General features: G+C 50.4%; 1 protein-coding gene across 1 annotated transcript in view; it reads right to left on the bottom strand.

Moving 5' to 3' along the window:
- The window catches only part of LOC110490910 (catenin delta-2-like), a 616,290-nt gene that overhangs the window by 48,166 nt on the left and 551,519 nt on the right, over nucleotides 1-16,605 (bottom strand). Inside the window, exon 20 of the mRNA XM_090199252.1 lies at nucleotides 3,707-3,959. Coding sequence (XP_090055378.1) covers nucleotides 3,707-3,959 — 253 coding nt within the window. The remainder of the gene's footprint in view (nucleotides 1-3,706; nucleotides 3,960-16,605) is intronic.

Here is a 16,605-nt window from a genome sequence, read left to right as displayed (position 1 = left end):
ATAAGAATACACCTATTTTCCTTGTATCCCAGCACACATACCAAGAAGGCCATTTTCTAATGTTGAATAGTACCTTACATGGGACAATTCAACATTGACTTCATTGTATATTCCACCAGGGGCAAATTTGGTGTTTGTAGTCAAATCCAGACTGGAACTATTATCGTGGCAGGAGACCTAAATCATATCCTGGATAAGATTGACAGACCAACAAAAGGCACATTTATGGAACCTCCAAACAGGTTTAAAATGTTAATTCCTGCAAATAATATACTGGACACCAGGAGATTACTATTTCCAACGACAAAAGACTACTCTTTTTTTTCTCAAAGCAAGAAAAGCAATTCAAGAATTGACTACGTTTTTATTTCCAAAAATGATCTCAACACTTTACTGGGTTAACAATAAAGCCTTGCGTTCCAATTATTACAGATTTTTTTCGTTCTTGGCGGTAGGTGCACTTGATTGAGCAGCCCCGGGGAAAGCAAAGTTTTCGCATAATTTTGCACGCCCAATTTTTCAGTTTTTGATTTGTTAAAAAAGTTTGAAATATCCAATAAATGTCGTTCCACTTCATGATTGTGTCCCACTTGTTGTTGATTCTTCACAAAAAAATACAGTTGTATATCTTTATGTTTGAAGCCTGAAATGTGGCAAAAGGTCGCAAAGTTCAAGGGGGCCGAATACTTTCACAAGGCACTGTATATTTATTCCATTTTAGAATAAGGCTGTAACGTAACAAAATGTGGAAAAAGTCAAGGGGTCTGAATACTTTCAGAAGGCCTGTATAACAATAACTTTATCCCATTATGCAAAAATATGAAAGCAAATCCAATCAAATGGAACAATCTTCCCATAAATCTTCCCGGAATGGCACGGCTCCCAAAGTTGTACATTTATTCTCGGTAATACCAATTACACCACCGAACACATTCATTACAAAAGTATTCTCTTTCATAACAGACTTTATATGGGCAAATAAAACGTATAGTATTAAATAGGTATAAGTTGGAAGTTTGAGAGCTTCAAGTTCCTTGGTGTCCACATCACCAACGAACTGTCATGGTCCATGTACACCAAGACGGTCATGAAGAGGGCACGACAACACCTATTCCCCCTCAGGAGAATGAAATGATTTAGCATGGGTCCTCAGATCCTCAAAAAGTTATACAGCTGCACCATCGAGAGCATCCTGACTGGTTGCATCACCGCCTGGTATGGTAACTGCTAGGCCTTCGACCGCAAGGCACTACAGAAGGTAGTGGGACGGCCCAGTACATTACTGGGCCAAGATTCCTGGCACTAAGGACCTCTATACCAGGCGGTGTCAGAGGAAGGTCCTAAAAATTGCCAAAGACGGCGACAGAGAGAAACAAAATGGTGTAGTTTGAGGCTATGTGGCAGAGTGTGATACGGTAGCTGGAGATGGGGGTGTGAGCAGGTGGGTCCGGGCAGGAGTGATGTTGTGGATGTTTGTGTTCGTCTGTATGCTGTCATTTGTATGTGTATTTTTTGTAAAACACCGGATGCACATTGTTATACTGAATAAACGCGTCATGAATAGAAGTGTGATGCCTAAAGTAATCATTGTTTGTATAGGTCAAAGCATGGCTAATGTCTTTATGTCTCTATTTTGGTTTGGTCAGGGTGTGAGTTGGGGTTGGAATTCTAGGTTTTTGTTCTGTTTTTGTATTTCTGTGTTTGGCCTGGTATGGTTCCCAATCAGAGGCAGTTGTCTATCGTTGTCTCTGATTGAAAACCATACTTAGGTAGCCTGTTCCCACCTGTGCTTGTGGGTGGTTGTTTTCTGTTTTGTTTATTGCATCTTGCAGAACTGTTGGTTTGTCGTTTTGTTGTTTTTTTTGTTCAAGTATTCGTATTGATTAAAAGGTATTATGAATATTTACCACGCTGCACCTTGGTCTTCTCCTTCTCCCGACAACAGACATTACAGAACTACCCACCACCAAAGGACCAAGCAGCGTGGTAAGGAGGAGCAGTGCTATAAGGAGGAATGGACATGGGAGAACATTCTGGACAGCAAGGGATCCTACACATGGGAGGAGATCCTGGCTGGAAGGGATCGCCTCCCATGGGAACAGGTGGAGGCAGCAGGAGAAGGGAACCAGCGGTACGAGGGAACACGGCTGGCAAGGAAGCCTGAGAGGCAGCCCCAAAAATGTATTGGGAGGAGGTACACGGGAAGATTGGCGGAGTAAGTTAGGAGACCGGAGCCAACTCCCCGTGCTTACCGTGGCGAGAGGTTGACCGGGCAGGCACCGTGTTAAGCAGTGAGGCGCACGGTGTCCCCAGTGCGCAGGTATAGCCCGGTGCGCTACATCGCAGCTCCTCGAATCGGGCCGGGCTAGAGTGGGCAACGAGCCAGGAGGGATGAAGCCGGCTCAGCGCATCTGGTCTCCAGTGTGTCTCCTCTGCCCGGGTTATATGGCACCAGCCCTACGCACGGTGCCCCCGGTTCGCCAGCACAGCCCAGTGCGGTCTGTTCCAACTCTCCGCACTTGCCGTGCTACAGGTGGTATCCAGCCAGGATGGGGTGTGCAGGCTCGTTGCTCGCGACCTCCAGTGCGTCTCCACGGCCAAGGAAGAGGCCGCCTGTATGTCTCCCCAGCCTGGTCAGTCCTGTGTCTGCTCCTAGAACCACGTCCCCCTCCTGTCCGGAGCTGCCAGAGCCGCCATCCTGTCCGGAACTGCCAGAACCGCCCGTCTGTCCGGCGCCGCCAGAGTCTCCCTCCTATTCGGGGCCCGCAGTAAGGGTCCCCAGTCCGAGGTCGGCGGCGAGGGTCGCCACTCCAGAGGCACCACATAAGTGGGCCAAGACGAAGGTGGAGTGGGGTCTACGTCCCGCACCGTGGTGAAATGCCCACCCAGACCCTCCCCTATAGGTTCAGGTTTTGCGGCCGGAGTCTGCACCTTTGGGGGGGGGGGGGGGGGGGGGGGTACTGTCACGTTCTGACCTTAGTTCCTTTTTTATGTCTCTATTTTGGTTTGGTCAGGGCGTGAGTTGGGGTGGGCATTCTATGTTTTTGTTCTATGTTTTATTTTTCTGTGTTTGGCCTCGTATGGTTCCCAATCAGAGGCAGCTGTCAATCGTTGTCTCTGATTGAGAACCACCTTGGTCTTCTCCTTCTCCCGACAACAGACGTTACAGCTAAACTGAACATATAACTAGAATTGTATTTTTATTCTATGCCAATCATGTCCTGCTGGGGATGGACACAGTTCCTTACCACAGAAGATTAATGAGGGACTTTTGGGTGGAATGAAAACATGAGTCTGTATCAACGTCTACACAGAGCAATATCACTCAACGTTACATTAAACTAACATTCTGCCCAGAACGGACTGCAGTGAACTCCATAGTTATACATCAACACACAAACCCTACGCAATGATCTTCCTGACAACGGTTACGTGTCATAGAAACCGTGACCTTCTGGTTGCCAAGGCTGTTTAGAAAACCCTGCTCGGTCTCCCATGGCGACAGGGGTTCTATTCTGGTAGAGTCAGTGCTAGGCTCTGTCAGTACGCTCCACTGAGCTCATAGACTCACAGTCATGAAATACTGTTTTCACCATGTAACTAACTTCCTGTTTCTAGTCACTGGGGAAAAAGCTTGAGGAGTTAGGCCCCAAACCACAGTCATCCTAGGATCATCCTGCAGTGCGTGTGTGTGTAGTTTCCTTACTTGTCTCCTTTGCTACGAGCGATGCCGATGAGCTTCTCTATCCCGCCGGCGTCTCTCAGTGCTTTGGCATTCTCCATGTTCTTAGTGATGACCTCATGCAGAGCACAGCAGATAGCCGTTACCGTATCGTCTGACATGGTCTTACTGGGTGCTAGTGGACCCGCGGAACCGCAGTTAGTCCCACCACTGCCCCCAGTACTGCTATTGCTGCTGCCCGGTAACCGGTGGACAAGGTCACGCATGGCGTATTTACCTGTGAGGAGAGGGGAACAAAAGAGATATTGCTTGGGTTAGAATTCTGAATGTGTGTGTGGTGTGTTTTTTTATTTAAAGACAATCCTCATTGATTCATAAAACATCAATCTCCTTGTTCCCCTCCTCATCTCCTGTCTTTGATGGAAATACAGCCCCATTCACCAGTATCATCCTCTAACAATCAAACCTTACAAAGCAGTACCACACTTCCTCACTGATTGTTTGAGAAATTTTCTGCACTGCATTCAAGGACAAAAATCTTTCTAAATCCTCAAGCCTGTCTGTCCTCAGTTTCTCTCAGTGTGGTCTGTCTGTCCTCAGTCTCTCTCAGCGTGGCCTGTCTGTCCTCAGTTTCTCTCAGTGTGGTCTGTCTGTCCTCAGTCTCTCTCAGCGTGGCCTGTCTGTCCTCAGTCTCTCTCAGCGTGGCCTGTCTGTCCTCAGTCTGTCTCAGCGTGGCCTGTCTGTCCTCAGTCTGTCTCAGCGTGGCCTGTCTGTCCTCAGTCTCTCTCAGCGTGGTCTGTCTGTCCTCAGTCTCTCTCAGTGTGAACTGTCTGTCCGTCCTCAGTCTCTCTCAGTGTGGTCTGTCTGTCCTCAGTCTCTCTCAGCGTGGCCTGTCTGTCCTCAGTCTCTCTCAGCGTGGCCTGTCTGTCCCCAGTCTGTCTGTCCTCAGTCTCTCTCAGTGTGGTCTGTCTGTCCCCAGTCTCTCTCAGTGTGGTCTGTCCATCCTCAGTCTCTCTCAGTGTGGCCTGTCTGTCCTCAGTCTCTCTCAGCGTGGTCTATCTGTCCTCAGTCTCTCTTAGTGTGGTCTGTTCGTGCTCAGTCTCTCTCAGTGTGGCCTGTCCGTCCTCAGTCTCTCTCAGTGTGGCCTGTCCGTCCTCAGTCTCTCTCAGTGTGGTCTGTCTGTCCTCAGTCTCTCTGTGTGGCCTGTCTGTCCTGTCTATCTCAGTGTGGCCTGTCCGTCCTCAGTCTCTCTCAGTGTGGCCTGTCTGTCCTCAGTCTCTCTCAGCGTGGCCTGTCTGTCCCCAGTCTGTCTGTCCTCAGTCTCTCTCAGCGTGGCCTGTCCGTCCCCAGTCTCTCTCAGCGTAGCCTGTCTGTCCCCAGTCTCTCTCAGCGTGGCCTGTCTGTCCCCAGTCTGTCTGTCCTCAGTCTCTCTCAGCATGGCCTGTCTGTCCTCAGTCTCTCTCAGCGTGGCCTGTCTGTCCTCAGTTTCTCTCAGTGTGGTCTGTCTGTCCTCAGTCTCTCTCAGCGTGGCCTGTCTGTCCTCAGTCTCTCTCAGCGTGGCCTGTCTGTCCTCAGTCTGTCTCAGCGTGGCCTGTCTGTCCTCAGTCTGTCTCAGCGTGGCCTGTCTGTCCTCAGTCTCTCTCAGCGTGGTCTGTCTGTCCTCAGTCTCTCTCAGTGTGAACTGTCTGTCCGTCCTCAGTCTCTCTCAGTGTGGTCTGTCTGTCCTCAGTCTCTCTCAGCGTGGCCTGTCTGTCCTCAGTCTCTCTCAGCGTGGCCTGTCTGTCCCCAGTCTGTCTGTCCTCAGTCTCTCTCAGTGTGGTCTGTCTGTCCCCAGTCTCTCTCAGTGTGGTCTGTCCATCCTCAGTCTCTCTCAGTGTGGCCTGTCTGTCCTCAGTCTCTCTCAGCGTGGTCTATCTGTCCTCAGTCTCTCTTAGTGTGGTCTGTTCGTGCTCAGTCTCTCTCAGTGTGGCCTGTCCGTCCTCAGTCTCTCTCAGTGTGGCCTGTCCGTCCTCAGTCTCTCTCAGTGTGGTCTGTCTGTCCTCAGTCTCTCTGTGTGGCCTGTCTGTCCTGTCTATCTCAGTGTGGCCTGTCCGTCCTCAGTCTCTCTCAGTGTGGCCTGTCTGTCCTCAGTCTCTCTCAGCGTGGCCTGTCTGTCCCCAGTCTGTCTGTCCTCAGTCTCTCTCAGCGTGGCCTGTCCGTCCCCAGTCTCTCTCAGCGTAGCCTGTCTGTCCCCAGTCTCTCTCAGCGTGGCCTGTCTGTCCCCAGTCTGTCTGTCCTCAGTCTCTCTCAGCATGGCCTGTCTGTCCTCAGTCTCTCTCAGCGTGGCCTGTCTGTCCTCAGTCTCTCTCAGCATGGCCTGTCTGTCCTCAGTCTCTCTCAGTGTTGCCTGTCTGTCCTCAGTCTCTCTCAGCGTGGCCTTTCTGTCCTCAGTCTCTCTCAGTGTGGCCTGTCTGTCCTCAGTCTCTCTCAGCGTGGCCTGTCTGTCCTCAGTCTCTCTCAGCATGGCCTGTCTGTCCTCAGTATCTCTCAGCGTGGCCTGTCTGTCCCCAGTCTGTCTGTCCTCAGTCTCTCTCAGGATGGTCTGTCTGTCCTCAGTCTCTCTCAGCGTGGCCTTTCTGTCCTCAGTCTCTCTCAGTGTGGTCTGTCTGTCCTCAGTCTCTCTCAGCGTGGCCTGTCTGTCCTCAGTCTCTCTCAGCATGGCCTGTCTGTCCTCAGTCTCTCTCAGCGTGGCCTGTCTGTCCCCAGTCTGTCTGTCCTCAGTCTCTTTCAGCGTGGCCTGTCTGTCCTCAGTCTCTCTCAGCGTGGCCTGTCTGTCCTCAGTCTCTCTCAGTGTGGCCTGTCCCGTCCTCAGTCTCTCTCAGCGTGGCCTGTCTGTCCCCAGTCTGTCTGTCCTCAGTCTCTCTCAGCATGGTCTGTCTGTCCTCAGTCTCTCTCAGCGTGGCCTGTCTGTCCTCTCTCAGCGTGGTCTGTCTGTCCCCAGTCTCTCTCAGCATGGTTTGTCTGTCCTCAGTCTCTCTCAGCGTGGCCTGTCTGTCCTCTCTCAGCGTGGTCTGTCTGTCCTCAGTCTCTCTCAGCGTGGCCTGTCTGTCCTCTCTCAGCGTGGTCTGTCTGTCCTCAGTCTGTCTGTGGAGCAGCTCTGTGCTGAAGTCAATACACTCTGACTCATCTGGTATTTGGAAGAAAAGATTGACGTGGACGAGAGGAAATTAAGGGAAGAATCTGACATTAACAGAAAAGAGAGTAATCAGAGTGAGAGGAAAACCTGAGTAAAAGCCGGATAGAGTGAAGGATGGAAGAAGGGAACAATAGGTCTTCCCTACACATTAGCCTAAACCCTCTTTGGGAGTCTTTCATGCTCAATTGGCAACACGTTATCATTTCACAAAATGTCAACATTGACACACATCTAGGAGGCGGACATCTATGACTGATGATGACTCTGAATGATCAACATGACACACATCTAGGAGGTGGACATCTTTGACTGATGATGACTCTGAATGACCAACATGACACACATCTAGGAGTCGGACATCTTTGACTGATGATGACTCTGAATGACCAACATGACACACATCTAGGAGGCGGACATCTTTGACTGATGATGACTCTGAATGACCAACATGACACACATCTAGGAGGCGGACATCTTTGACTGATGATGACTCTGAATGACCAACATGACACACATCTAGGAGGCGGACATCTTTGACTGATGATGACTCTGAATGACCAACATGACACACATCTAGGAGGCGGACATCTTTGACTGATGATGACTCTGAATGACCAACATGACACACATCTAGGAGGCGGACATCTTTGACTGATGATGACTCTGAATGACCAACATGACACACATCTAGGAGGCGGACATATTTGACTGATGATGACTCTGAATGACCAACATGACACACATCTAGGAGGCGGACATCTTTGACTGATGATGACTCTGAATGACCAACATGACACACATCTAGGAGGCGGACATCTTTGACTGATGATGACTCTGAATGACCAACATGACACACATCTAGGAGGCGGACATCTTTGACTGATGATGACTCTGAATGACCAACATGACACACATCTAGGAGGCGGACATCTTTGACTGATGATGACTCTGAATGACCAACATGACACACATCTAGGAGGCGGACATCTTTGACTGATGATGACTCTGAATGACCAACATGACACACATCTAGGAGGCGGACATCTTTGACTGATGATGACTCTGAATGACCAACATGACACACATCTAGGAGGCGGACATCTTTGACTGATGATGACTCTGAATGACCAACATGACACACATCTAGGAGGCGGACATCTTTGACTGATGATGACTCTGAATGACCAACATGACACACATCTAGGAGGCGGACATCTTTGACTGATGATGACTCTGAATGACCAACATGACACACATCTAGGAGGCGGACATCTTTGACTGATGATGACTCTGAATGACCAACATGACACACATCTAGGAGGCGGACATCTTTGACTGATGATGACTCTGAATGACCAACATGACACACATCTAGGAGGCGGACATCTTTGACTGATGATGACTCTGAATGACCAACATGACACACATCTAGGAGGCGGGCATCTTTGACTGATGATGACTCTGAATGACCAACATGACACACATCTAGGAGGCGGACATCTTTGACTGATGATGACTCTGAATGACCAACATGACACACATCTAGGAGGCGGACATCTTTGACTGATGATGACTCTGAATGACCAACATGACACACATCTAGGAGGCGGACATCTTTGACTGATGATGACTCTGAATGACCAACATGACACACATCTAGGAGGCGGACATCTTTGACTGATGATGACTCTGAATGACCAACATGACACACATCTAGGAGGCGGACATCTTTGACTGATGATGACTCTGAATGACCAACATGACACACATCTAGGAGGCGGACATCTTTGACTGATGATGACTCTGAATGACCAACATGACACACATCTAGGAGGCGGACATCTTTGACTGATGATGACTCTGAATGACCAACATGACACACATCTAGGAGGCGGACATCTTTGACTGATGATTACTCTGAATGACCAACATGACACGCATCTAGGAGGCGGACATCTTTGACTGATGATGACTCTGAATGACCAACATGACACGCATCTAGGAGGCGGACATCTTTGACTGATGATGACTCTGAATGACCAACATGACACACATCTAGGAGGCGGACATCTTTGACTGATGATGACTCTGAATGACCAACATGACACACATCTAGGAGGCGGACATCTTTGACTGATGATGACTCTGAATGACCAACATGACACACATCTAGGAGGCGGACATCTTTGACTGATGATGACTCTGAATGACCAACATGACACACATCTAGGAGGCGGACATCTTTGACTGATGATGACTCTGAATGACCAACATGACACACATCTAGGAGGCGGACATCTTTGACTGATGATGACTCTGAATGACCAACATGGCACACATCTAGGAGGCGGACATCTTTGACTGATGATGACTCTGAATGACCAACATGACACACATCTAGGAGGCGGACATCTTTGACTGATGATGACTCTGAATGACCAACATGACACACATCTAGGAGGCGGACATCTTTGACTGATGATGACTCTGAATGACCAACATGACACACATCTAGGAGGCGGACATCTTTGACTGATGATGACTCTGAATGATCAACATGACACACATCTAGGAGGCGGACATCTTTGACTGATGATGACTCTGAATGACCAACATGACACACATCTAGGAGGCGGACATCTTTGACTGATGATGACTCTGAATGACCAACATGACACACATCTAGGAGGCGGACATCTTTGACTGATGATGACTCTGAATGACCAACATGACAAACATCTAGGAGGCGGACATCTTTGACTGATGATGACTCTGAATGACCAACATGACACACATCTAGGAGGCGGACATCTTTGACTGATGCTGACTCTGAATGACCAACATGACACACATCTAGGAGGCGGACATCTTTGACTGATGATGACTCTGAATGACCAACATGACACACATCTAGGAGGCGGACATCTTTGACTGATGATGACTCTGAATGACCAACATGACACACATCTAGGAGGCGGACATCTTTGACTGATGATGACTCTGAATGACCAACATGACACACATCTAGGAGGCGGACATCTTTGACTGATGATGACTCTGAATGACCAACATGACACACATCTAGGAGGCGGACATCTTTGACTGATGATGACTCTGAATGACCAACATGACACACATCTAGGAGGCGGACATCTTTGACTGATGATGACTCTGAATGACCAACATGACACACATCTAGGAGGCGGACATCTTTGACTGATGATGACTCTGAATGACCAACATGACACACATCTAGGAGGCGGACATCTTTGACTGATGATGACTCTGAATGATCAACATGACACACATCTAGGAGGCGGACATCTTTGACTGATGATGACTCTGAATGACCAACATGACACACATCTAGGAGGCGGACATCTTTGACTGATGATGACTCTGAATGACCAACATGACACACATCTAGGAGGCGGACATCTTTGACTGATGATGACTCTGAATGACCAACATGACAAACATCTAGGAGGCGGACATCTTTGACTGATGATGACTCTGAATGATCAACATGACACACATCTAGGAGGCGGACATCTTTGACTGATGATGACTCTGAATGACCAACATGACACACATCTAGGAGGCGGACATCTTTGACTGATGATGACTCTGAATGACCAACATGACACACATCTAGGAGGCGGACATCTTTGACTGATGATGACTCTGAATGACCAACATGACACACATCTAGGAGGCGGACATCTTTGACTGATGATGACTCTGAATGACCAACATGACACACATCTAGGAGGCGGACATCTTTGACTGATGATGACTCTGAATGACCAACATGACACACATCTAGGAGGCGGACATCTTTGACTGATGATGACTCTGAATGACCAACATGACACACATCTAGGAGGCGGACATCTTTGACTGATGATGACTCTGAATGACCAACATGACACACATCTAGGAGGCGGACATCTTTGACTGATGATGACTCTGAATGACCAACATGACACACATCTAGGAGGCGGACATCTTTGACTGATGATGACTCTGAATGACCAACATGACACACATCTAGGAGGCGGACATCTTTGACTGATGATGACTCTGAATGACCAACATGACACACATCTAGGAGGCGGACATCTTTGACTGATGATGACTCTGAATGACCAACATGACACACATCTAGGAGGCGGACATCTTTGACTGATGATGACTCTGAATGACCAACATGACACACAGGTGAAGAGCTGCTCTTTCAGATTGAATCCTTTTCTCTATTGAAATGTCATTTGTCCATGTGAGTCGATGGTTACCTACACAGGAAAATGGAAGTCAATAGGTTCATTGAAGACGGAGCAATTAAGACAGCTGTCAATTTCTCACTGGTGGACTAGAACCCAGAGAATGTACCTTATGTCACTGCAGGACAGGACTAGAACCCAGATAATATACCTTATCTCTCAGCAGGACAGGACTAGAACCCAGATAATATACATTATCTCTCAGCAGGACAGGACTAGAACCCAGATAATATACCTTATCTCTCAGCAGGACAGGACTAGAACCCAGATAATATACCTTATCTCTCAGCAGTGGGACAGGATGGACAGGAAGGACAGTAGGGACAGGAGGGACAGTGGGATAGGAGGGACATGAGGAACAGGAGGGACAGTGGGATAGGATGGACAGGGGGGACAGGAGGGACAGGAAGGACAGTGGGACAGGAGGGACAGTGGGACAGGAGGGACAGGAGGGAGAGTGGGACAGGAGGGACAGTGAGATAGGAAGGACACGAGGGACAGTGGGACAGGAAAGACAGTGGGACAGGAGGGACAGGAAGGACAGTGGGACAGGAGGGACAGTGGGACAGGAGGGACAGTGGGACAGGAAGGACAGTGGGACAGGAGGGACAGGAGGGACAGTGGGACAGGAGGGACAGTGGGACAGGAAGGACAGTGGGACAGTGGGACAGGAGTGACAGGAGGGACAGTGGGACAGGAGGGACAGGAGGGACAGTGGTACAGGAGGGACAGTGGGACAGTAGGGACAGTATAGACAGTGGGACAGGAGGGACAGTGGGACAGGAGGGACAGTTGGACAGGAGGGACAGTGGGACATGATGGACAGGAGGGACAGGTGGGACAGGAAGGACATTGGAACAGGAGGGACAGGAAGGACAGGATGGACAGGAGGGACATTGGGACAGGAGGGACAGTGGGACAGGAGGGACAGGAGGGAGAGTGGGACAGGAGGGACAGTGGGACAGGAGGGAAATGAGGGACAGTGGGACAGGAGGGACAGTGGGACAGAAGGGACAGGAGGGACAGTGGGACAGGAAGGACAGTGGGACAGGAGGGACAGGAGGGACAGTGGGACAGGAGGGACAGTGGGACAGGAAGGACAGTGGGACAGTGGGACAGGAGGGACAGGAGGGACAGTGGGACAAGAGGGACAGGAGGGACAGTGGTACAGGAGGGACAGTGGGACAGTAGGGACAGTATAGACAGGAGAGACAGGAGGGACAGGAAGGACAGTGGGACAGGAGGGACAGTGGGACAGGAGGGACAGTTGGACAGGAGGGACAGTGGGACATGATGGACAGAAGGGACAGGTGGGACAGGAAGGACATTGGAACAGGAGGGACAGGAAGGACAGGAGGGACAGGAGGGACATTGGGACAGGAGGGACAGGAGGGACATTGGGACAGGAAGGACATTGGGACAGGAGGGACATTGGGACAGGAGGGACAGGAGGGACAGGAGGGACAGGTGGGACAGGAAGGACATTGGAACAGGAGGGACAGGAAGGACAGGAGGGACATTGGGACAGGAGGGACAGGAGGGACATTGGGACAGGAGGGACAGGAAGGACATTGGGACAGGAGGGACAGGAAGGACAGTGGGGCAGGAGGGACAGTGGGACAGGAAGTACAGTGGGACAGTAGGGACAGGAGGGACAGAGGGACAGGAGGGACAGTGGGACAGGAAGTACAGTGGGACAGGAGGGACAGGAGTGACAGGAGGGACAGTGGGACAGGAGGGACAGGAGGGACAGTGGGACAGGAAGGACAGTGGGACAGGAGGGACAGTGGGACAGGAGGGACAGTGGGACAGGAAGGACAGTGGGACAGTGGGACAGGAGTGACAGGAGGGACAGTGGGACAGGAGGGACAGGAGGGACATTGGTACAGGAGGGACAGTGGGACAGTAGGGACAGTATAGACAGTGGGACAGGAGGGACAGTGGGACAGGAGGGACAGTTGAACAGGAGGGACAGTGGGACATGATGGACAGGAGGGACAGGTGGGACAGGAAGGACATTGGAACAGGAGGGACAGGAAGGACAGGATGGACAGGAGGGACATTGGGACAGGAGGGACAGTGGGACAGGAGGGGCAGGAGGGAGAGTGGGACAGGAGGGACAGTGGGACAGGAGGGAAATGAGGGAAAGTGGGACAGGAGGGACAGTGGGACAGGAGGGACAGGAGGGACAGTGGGACAGGATGGACAGTGGGACAGGAGGGACAGGAGGGACAGTGGGACAGGAGGGACAGTGGGACAGGAAGGACAGTGGGACAGGAGGGACAGGAGGGACAGGAGGGACAGTGGGACAAGAAGGACAGGAGGGACAGTGGTACAGGAGGGACAGTGGGACAGTAGGGACAGTATAGACAGGAGAGACAGGAGGGACAGGAAGGACAGTGGGACAGGAGGGACAGTGGGACAGGAGGGACAGTTGGACAGGAGGGACAGTGGGACATGATGGACAGAAGGGACAGGTGGGACAGGAAGGACATTGGAACAGGAGGGACAGGAAGGACAGGAGGGACAGGAGGGACATTGGGACAGGAGGGACAGGAGGGACATTGGGACAGGAAGGACATTGGGACAGGAGGGACATTGGGACAGGAGGGACAGGAGGGACAGGTGGGACAGGAAGGACATTGGAACAGGAGGGACAGGAAGGACAGGAGGGACATTGGGACAGGAGGGACAGGAGGGACATTGGGACAGGAGGGACAGGAAGGACATTGGGACAGGAGGGACAGGAAGGACAGTGGGGCAGGAGGGACAGTGGGACAGGAAGTACAGTGGGACAGTAGGGACAGGAGGGACAGAGGGACAGGAGGGACAGTGGGACAGGAAGTACAGTGGGACAGTAGGGACAGGAGGGACAGTGGGGCAGGATGGACAGTGGGAGAGGAGGGGAGGGACAGGAGGGACAGTGGGACAGGAGGGACAGTAGGGACAGGAGGGACAGGAGGGACAGTGGGGCAGGAGGGACATTGGGACAAGAGGGACAGGAGGGACAGTAGGGACAGGAGGGACATGAGGGACAGGAGGGACATGAGGGACAGGAGGGACAGTGGGGCAGGAGGGACAGGAGGGACAGTGAGGACAGGAGGGACAGGAGGGACAGTGGGACAGGAGGGACAGTGGGACAGGAGGGACAGGAGGGACAGTGGGGACAGGAGGGACAGTAGGACAGGAGGGACAGTGGGACAGGAGGGACAGTGGGACAGGAGGGCCAGGAGGGACAGGAAGGACATTGGGACAGGATGGACAGGAGGGACAGTGGGACAGAGGGACAGTGAGACAGGAGGGATGATAGAGAGAAATACATGTATTACACTGACAGTAAAACAAGCTCCTGTTGGGCAGAGCATTACAAAACAATAAATATCCCTGTGTGTGTGTGTGTGTGTGTGTGTGTGTGTGTGTGTGTGTGTGTGTGTGTGTGTGTGTGTGTGTGTGTGTGTGTGTGTGTGTGTGTTTGTGTGTTCATGCGTATGCAGGGGTGGCTTTAGATAATCAGGACATGTAACAGTATGATGAAATGAATGCAATCAGAAATGACTTAATTCAACTGCTGCTGCTTCCCTCTGCAGACCAAGATTACATCTAACAGTCAGTGTTGAAACCACACCTGGTAATCACATACACACATACACGCATGCAGACACACACACACACACACACACACACACACACACACACACACACACACACACACACACACACACACACACACACACACACACACACACACACACACACACACACACAAATGCCACAGTGGTTAGACTCCTTCTCTAGTCTCTGAATACATCCTGTCTCCTGACTCCAACAGAAGAAAATACTTAATCAAGTCAATAATGAGTGATTTGATTTAAAGTATGGCAATTATACTCAACAATTAGTGTGTGTGTGTGTGTGTGTGTACGTGCTTGTATGTGTGTCTCTGTTTGTATGCGTGTGTGTGTGTGTCTCTCTCTCTCTGTGTGTGTGTGTGTGTATATGTGTACGTGCTTGTATGTGTGTCTCTGTTTGTATGCGTGTGTGTGTGTGTGTGTCTCTCTCTCTCTCTGTGTGTGTGTGTATATGTGTACGTGCTTGTATGTGTGTCTCTGTTTGTATGCGTGTCTGTGTGTGTCTCTCTCTCTCTGTGTGTGTGTGTGTGCTTTGATTGTTTACTGACAGAGAATAGAGAGTGTTATTGAAAGGAAATTGACTATAATTGCCCCAGTGGAATGTCTAGGCACAACACATAAACAGTTTCTCTGTTAAGACCTTCACTTGCACCTGAGCAACCATGTATGATCATCAATGATAACTTGAACAAAGGAAGGGAGGGAGGAAGGAGAGAGAGGGAGAGCAGGAAAGGGTGAGAGGGGGAGAGGGGGAGAGAGGGAGAGGGAGAGCAGGAGAGGGGGAAAAGGGGAGAGGGGGAGAGGGGGAGAGAGGGAGAGGGAGAGCAGGAGAGGGGGAAAAGGGGAGAGGGGGAGAGAGGGAGAGCAGGAGAGGGGGAAAAGGGAGAAGAGAGAGTACAGAGGGGGGAAAGACTACAAGAAGGAAGAAAGCATGCATTTCCACACAACTCAAACAGGGCGTTGGACTTTCCTTGCCAATGGCTGAACCTGTGCGTCTTTTTAGGGGCATCTCCTGAGTGGCGCAGTGGTCTAAGGACCGTGCAAGAGGCATTACCATAGTGCATGGTTCAAATCCAGGCTGTATCCCATCCAGCCGTCATTGGCCGGGTAACAATTGGCCCAGCGTCGTCCGGGTTTGTCTGGGGTAGGCCATCATTGTAAATAAGAATTTGTTATTAACTGACTTACCTAGTTAACTAAAAAAAAGATATAACTACTAATAAAGTGCTGTATGCCTCATCAGCCACAGGGGGCACCAGATCACAAGCAATCAGGTAAGTCAACTCAACATAGGACCCAGCAATAGGGAACCTAATGATATTTATGTATAGACTCATACAGTTCAGAACGGACCTATTATGAATGATGTCAGTGCCTCAGGTATGCAAATGTCACTCTGTGAAAGATGACCATTGGCCAGCTAAATACACCAGCAGAAATCACCCAACCGTCCAGCAATGAGGGAAATTCTCCTTCTTTAGGAGACACGGACATTGAAAAAACAGAAAAGACTGTTTCAAAGAGGTTAGAAAATGAAGGTAAATTGGGAAAGGGCCACGTTGCTACTCTACCTATTAGAGATAGTAGTTTCAGTGAATGCAGCATTTCACACCTGTAACATCCTGCTCTCTGAGGCTTTGATGTGGCTGGGTGACAGACGAGAGAAGCACACTCACAAACACATGTACACACGCACACGCACACATGAAAGACAGGGGGTTGTATGGAGGACAGATCCACTAGATCACACATTAAAGACAGGGGGTTGTATGGAGGACAGATCCACTAGATCACACATGAAAGACAGGGGGTTGTATGGAGGACAGATCCACTAGA

The sequence above is a fragment of the Oncorhynchus mykiss genome, chromosome 15 (genome assembly GCF_057628025.1).
Source record: "Oncorhynchus mykiss isolate SJ-2025 chromosome 15, ASM5762802v1, whole genome shotgun sequence".
NCBI lineage: Eukaryota > Metazoa > Chordata > Actinopteri > Salmoniformes > Salmonidae > Oncorhynchus > Oncorhynchus mykiss.
This window is presented reverse-complemented; position numbering and strand designations above follow the sequence as displayed.